Consider the following 6843-nt stretch of genomic DNA (forward strand, 5'->3'; position numbering starts at 1 on the left):
TCCCTGGGTTACACAGGAGGGACCCGGGAGCGGAGTTTCTGCAGCATCAGAAAACTTTGATTCAGCTGTGAAGGTGCTGAATGAACGAGGGATATGACCTGGAAAGGATAAACAGGAAAAAGAGGATGTTTCTCCAGCTTTGAAAAGCCTTGCCTTTCCCCCCTCCCTCCCCGTCTCAGGATCACTGGAAGGGATTATACAAATGAGAGCAGGAAACTGCAGTCAGGGTTTTGCCAGAAATAGATTTATTTTTTCTTTCTTCTGCTAGAAATGAAGAAATATGGGAGTCCGTAGAGGCTGTTCCACATGCACCCTCACATTTTGATTGCCAAGTCATTTGCATTCGTATATAAAGTGACATCCACCCTGCAATGGGAGTTGACATGTAATCACAAAGAATAAAAACTCCTGGAAACATCTCCGTGCCACTGATACAACTTCAGAAAGATACAAGTTTGGAATAAGCAGGAAATGTACTGAATATTTTCGGACAAGTAGAAGAGAAGTCTCATCTTGGAAGATGTTAAATATTAATATTTTACCTAATCGCCGTCATTCGTGGATTTGGTGAGTATTCCATGGGTTTGTCTGGATCAGAGCAGTTCTGGTGGGCAGAAGAGCTTGAAAGTGGTGATTTTACCTTGGTCAAAAGCAGCTGCTGAATGGGAGCATTAAGGGGATGCATGTTCCTGGAGCTGTGGCATTGTCAGGTTGTTTAGTGAATATTTTCTTTTCTGATCTTTCCTGGTCAGATTTCGATCTGACAACGCACCCTCACGACACTTGGTAATTGGGGCTCTGGGGAAAGGGAGGGGAAAGAATGGAAAATTTGGTATTGTGCTTGATTGTTTTCATTCTAAGGTGTGCATGAACTGAAATTTTCATTTAAAAATTGATGAGTCCCTAAAACGTTCTTTCGCTTGAGTGATTTCATGGTGCTACCTCTGCACCTTCTCCAGTCTGTTGTCAACTACTGTTGCATTTTAATAAGCAGATGGAGCTGCTGCTGCCTCTGCTCTGATCTGGCCATGGTAGGGCAGAGGGAGGGGAGAGGGAAACTCCAGAGTCATGTCCCACCACGGATGGCACAGGATTGGCTTTGATAGATGACACCAAAACGGGTTTAATTTTATAGGTAAAGACCTGCTGTTTGAGTTCAGGGGTGAAGCCATTGGGTAGTGTGATATACATGGTCTTCTAGTGTGGATAATCTATGTTGTCCTTAAGGATACAGAATATAGAGATAACTTTATATCCTAGATATTCAAATGCTGATTCTGTAATCGTACCTATACACAGAAATATTCTGCTCTTACATAGAATTTATTCTTCGTAATCTCATTATTGCTTATAATCATTTAACCTCTGCTTTAGGCTCTAGGATGAACCTATAGCTGAGTATTTGTATATATTAATGAAAATATCGAGGCTCTGAGCCTTTAAAGGCGCTGTGGAGTGACAGGGTGAGATTCCCTTCTCCAGAGCACAGCCTGCTCCTTGAGGAGAGCCTTCTGTGGTGTTTCAGGGACAGGAGAATGGAAAGGTAAATATTTAGAGAAGAGCAAAAATGCCTTATGATATTGTTGGAAGACCTCTGGTGACAGCAAATGTTCAGAAAGGAAGCCACGGGAGGCCCCTGGAGACAAGGAGGCGGCAGGAAGAGGAAGGATGGAAGGTCCCACTGGTTGCTTGAGTTCTCTGTGCGTGGTGCTGGGTGTCCTCCCTTCCCAAGGGCCCTTCGCGGTGGTGTGAGCTTTTCTTGGTTGAAACCCTAACAGTGTCTGTCATTACCCTGCATAAAATGAGGGCTGTGTCTTGCTGATGGATGGTTGGATAGCTGTGGTGAAGGATCGCTCTTCCTCCGCCGTGCCGTGGGCTGGGGTGGACGGCAGGGTCCTTCTTCCTTCTGCTGGTGGTGCCAGCCCATGGAGCCACGGCAGTGCCACTGCCCAGACACCCCCTGTCCTTCTGCAGGACAGACCTGGTGGCATGTGCCCCCTCACTGGCTCGTGTGGCTGCTCTGTGCTTGGCAGAGTGTTGACAGCACCGGTTCCTCCCCAGCCAAAGAGGTCCCACACGTGCCAGGTCTGAAGGACAGAGATAAATGAGGACGCACATGGCTGTGCCTGACACAGCAGCAGGTGTTGCTGCACTTTAGCAGAGCCTGTATCAGAATCATGGAATCCTGGGATGGTTTGTGTTGAAGGGACCTCAAAGCTCATCTCGTTCCACCCTCTGCCATGGGCAGGGACACCTTCCACTAGACCAGGTTACTCCAAGCCCTGTCCAACATGGCCTTGGACACTTCTAGGGATGGGGCAGCCACAACTTCTCTGGGTAACCTGTGCCAGGGCCTCACCACCCTCACAGGGAAGAATTTCTCCCTAATCTCTAATCTAAACCAACCTGTCTTGGAATTTTCACCATGGCTTTCCCTTAATGTTTTGCAGGGGGAGTTGGTTTGATTTAGAAAGTTCATCTTGAGGAGAAGCTCTAGTAAGCTGAGACAGAGGAATAGGGGACCAGGAGGGAAGGGGTGGGAAGTGTTAATCGATTTGCCAGACTTACAAATGAAAGGAAGAGGAGAGACTGTGCACATTTGGTATGGACAGTGTGAACGTCTGTGCAGAGCAGAGGGAGTTATGGAAATATGTGTTTCGTTTGGAGAAAGGAGAAATACATTCTGTGGTTACAAGAGCAATATAAATAATTTCAACTCTAGAAATGAACTGAAATGAACTGAACTGCACCCTAATCCTAAGAGGGAGGGTTATTAGGGATGGGCCCTGGGGACAGGTCAGTGCCATCTGACCAATCAGTGAAGTTTTAGGTCATTAAAAGCGGACAGCTCAAAGGGAGCCTTGTCAGAATATGGATTTATGAAGGAGGGGATAGGGATTATCCTGTAAAATTCACTTCACCTGTGCACAGGTGGAAATAAAGCATATTTCTCACCCCGTGCTGGCCTAGCTAGTGTTAGACTGAGTCTTGCTAATCCTGACCTGTGTAACCTCTTGATTGCTTGTTCAGAGCACACACCGTGGCTGAGGCTCATTAGTTACTGTTACACATTTGCACTGCATCTTCAGGCATTTTTTTCCTCTCGGATAAACTTTTGGGCTTCCTCTGAGCTTCTCCTTCTGCTGTCCCATCATGCATAAGCAAACTCTTTTAACTAGAGCTTCACCCTGATCTAGTGGAAGGTGTCCCTGCCCATGACAGGGGATGGAGAGACATGATGAACCCCATGAAGGGTCCCTTCCAGATCAAACCATTCCATGATTCCGTGGATGGCCTTTTGCTTCAGAGCACCATGTTCTCCTCCAAGTTCAACAGAGGAGCTGTTGGTTCCTATCCACACCTGGACAATGTGGGACTTTGATCACTGTTGATTTTTGGGGGCAGAGAGGAGAGCTCTGTGCTTGTGCTCTGCCTGGTATGGAACGTGTTTTGGGGCAATGGAAAATGGTTATGTGCAGTTGGGATTGCACCAGCAGATCAGTTCCTGTAAATGCCTGGTGGGGAAATACAGGAATTCATGGTTGGTACTTGTTTGTAGGGATGATTTCAAACTCTTGAATACAGACTGAACGTTGTGTTGGTGGGGGAGCAGAAACTGTCATGGTATGAAAGTGGTGGAACAAAAACCCAGGACTCTGCTTCCAGCTGCCAACAGGGGGATCTCAGAGGTGCTCCACAGCCCCCAGCTAAGTGCAGCCAGAGTGACAGGTCCTCTTGGCATATCTTTGTGCTGGAATAGAAACATGTTTATCAGAGGGGTGATAATCACAGGACGCAGAACAGCCACCCTGACCTTAATTCTTTCAGCTCACTTGATTCAAGCTGAGATGTTTGTAGTTGGATGTGAGGCTGGAGGTGTTTTTCATAGTGTGGTATCATACAGAATCATGGAATCATTTAGGTTGGAAAAGCCCACTGAGACTGTTCCCCCAGCACTGCCAAGGCCATGACTGCCCCATGTCCCCAAGTGCCACATACACACGGCTTTTAAATCCCTCCAGGGATGGAGACTCCACCACCTCCCTGGGGGGCTGTGCCAGGGCTGGACAGCCCTGTCCAGGGCGAAATATTCCCAAATATCCAAGCTAAACCTCCCCTGGTGCAACTTGAAGCTGTTTCCTCTTGTCCTGTCCCTTGTTACCTGCAAGAAGAGACTGACCCTCACCTCACTTCACTGACATGAACTGACTTTGATTTTGATACTGAGTTTCAAAATACTCAAGGTTTGGTCTGCAATTATTTAACACTCTCCAATGACGTGGGTTAAAATCCGCTCTACCTTCAAGTTACCTGATTTTCCTGGGTTTTAGTTGTAACTTCAGATGTACTTCAAACATTTTGGTTGTCTTCATGTATTAATTTCATAGCCTTCTATAAATAGGCAGAATTTCCAACAAAGAAATGATTTATATGCAGAAGGTAGATTTGAGAGACGTAACTCAGAAATCTGTAGGCACAATTCAGAAAGAGAAGGCCAAATATTTCTTCTGTGCTCACAAATGCCTGTAGGAAGCACAAAGAACCCACTGTTGAGATGTGTCTGCAGCAGAGACAATGCCTGGCTGAAACAGCATTTTTAACAATAAAATAATGGGAATTTAATTGGCTCTGAGCAGTGCAGTGTTTACTTTGGCTGTTTGGAAAACTGGTTACAGAGGGATTCTGGTGGAGGAATGGGGTTGGTATTTAGTGACCTTTCCCTTCTCTTCATGCTGTATCTTTTCAAGTTGTTCCTGGCTGGATTTTCATGCTGGTCTTGCAAGGCAGAAGATAAGAGTTAGAGTGTTTGAGGCCGCTCTTGACGTATTTACATTACCATATTTCCATTCATTATCTTAACTTCCAGGGAAATAATCTGTGTAACTTCACTTGGATAGGAGACTCTTTTTAGCCAAGTTCACGTGCATCTCTATCTGTCACACACATGAAGTTGTTTTTCCAGTCTATTACTTGTCCTCCTCCTCCCTAGCTTGTCCAAGTCCCAGCAGTCTGAGTCCTTCCTGGCTGCAGACACCCCTCCATGTGCCGGTCCCGTCGGGATGAGCCCGGGTGGAGGAGCTGCCCTGGTGGGTCAGAAGCTAATGCTTCCCAGTCTGGCTTTGGTGGTGTCTGTGAACACCCTTTGGGGTAGGTCATCCAGGGATAACCAGGAAGCCATGTGCTGACTTTCTCTGAGTTCATATGAGTCCAGAAGGATGTGGAGTTGCTGGAGCGAGTCCAGAGGGGCCACGGAGATGCTCCAAGGGCCTGAGCCCTCCGCTCTGAAGGCAGGCTGGGAGAGCTGGGGATGTTCACCTGGAGAAAAGGAGGCTCCAGGGACAGCCTAGAGCCCCCTCCAGTGCCTAAAGGAGCTCCAAGAGCTGGAGAGGGACTTTGGACAAGGGCCTGGAGGGACAGGACACAGGGAATGGCTTCCCACTGCCAGAGGTCAGGCTTACATGGGATATTGGGAAGGAATTCTTGGCTGTGAGGGTGGTGAGGCCCTGGCACAGGTTACCCAGAGCAGCTGTGTCTGCCCCATCCCTGGAACTGTCCCAAGGTCAGGTTGGACGGGGCTTGGAGCAACCTGGTCTAGTGAGAGGTGTCTGTGCCCAGGGCAGGCAGTTGGAAGTAGATGAGCTTTGAGGTCCTTTCCAGCCTAAACCATTCTGAGATTCTCTGAATGCAAAAAGAGGTCTCAGCATTTTCTAAGAAGTTCTGGGGCTTTTTCCACTCTTGCATCTTAGCAGGCTTAGAAATGCAGATTCCTGTTTCTAAAGCTTTATCAGGATTTCCTTCATAAACCTCTTCTCCAGAGGCTAATAACTGGGATACAGATTTCGTTTAGCTCCAAACTCACTGGCAGATTAGGCAATCTCAGACAGTCAGCTGGTACAGGGAACAACACAGTGGAAAAGGGGTTTCTTCTCTACAGAAGAAATAAGTGAAATTTAATAAGTGAAATTTCGGGTTCCTAGTGACCTGGAATTTGTTACAGACAAAGAATTCCAAAAGTTGAGTGATTTTTTTTTTTTTACAGCCTCCACAGCTTGTGATTTACAGTTCTGCCATCCTGAGAACAGCTCCCCATTCCCCTGAGCCAGTCCCCCACAATTTATCCCCTTTGCTGATGAGAACAATGAAAGAGCTATTACAGGGGCCATGCAACATTCCCATTGAGTTACTCTGCCCAAGTTGCTTCTGCACAGAATAAACCCAGGTGCACCTTGTGTTGGAGCTCCCTTCCCAACACAGAGGAGGACAGATGAATGTTGAGCACTGTCCTCTGCTCCCCAGGTCCAAAGCTCAGCTGGAATTTAACCCTGAGAACTAAACAAAGGCTTTTCCTGTAGGTTTCCCTGTCCTTGCTGACATCCTGCTCAGCCCTGGGTGACACAGGATTGTCACCAGCAGCCGTGGTGTTTACTCCTTATGTAGACAAGACTCCTCAGAAGGACTTTTCAAAGATTAAAAATCTTTCTCCACAAACTGCAGAAACAAATCTATAACCATTATCCACCTCCTGTTCCCAGTGGCTCTGTCCTGGGAGCTCTGGATTATGGCAGATGGATGTCAGTGCTTGGCTGCCACCAGAGCAGAGCTGTCTCAAACCAGACACTGCTCAGGGAGCATCTTTGCTGCTCATTTTCAGGACAGCCACGTAAAAAAGAAAGATTCTGAAGCCTTCCATCATAGAATCATGGAATAATAGAATCACAGAATTGTGGAATCATAGAATCATGGAATAACAGAATCACAGTCATAGAGCCATGGTATAATAGAATCACAGAATCACGGAATAATAGAATCATAGAGTCATGAAATCACAGAATATCCTGAGTT

General features: G+C 46.8%; 1 protein-coding gene across 3 annotated transcripts in view; it reads left to right on the plus strand.

Moving 5' to 3' along the window:
- The window catches only part of PDE4B (phosphodiesterase 4B), a 198522-nt gene that overhangs the window by 107528 nt on the left and 84151 nt on the right, over positions 1-6843 (plus strand). Inside the window, exon 1 of one of the 3 annotated variants that reach the window (XM_032697264.1) lies at positions 445-567. The exons of the other annotated variants lie outside the window; for them this stretch is intronic. Coding sequence (XP_032553155.1) covers positions 521-567 — 47 coding nt within the window. The 5' untranslated portion in view covers positions 445-520. Of the gene's footprint in view, positions 1-444; positions 568-6843 lie in introns of those variants that run through there. 3 annotated transcript variants of the gene reach the window in all.

Source organism: Chiroxiphia lanceolata, chromosome 9 (assembly GCF_009829145.1).
Source record: "Chiroxiphia lanceolata isolate bChiLan1 chromosome 9, bChiLan1.pri, whole genome shotgun sequence".
Lineage (NCBI taxonomy): Eukaryota > Metazoa > Chordata > Aves > Passeriformes > Pipridae > Chiroxiphia > Chiroxiphia lanceolata.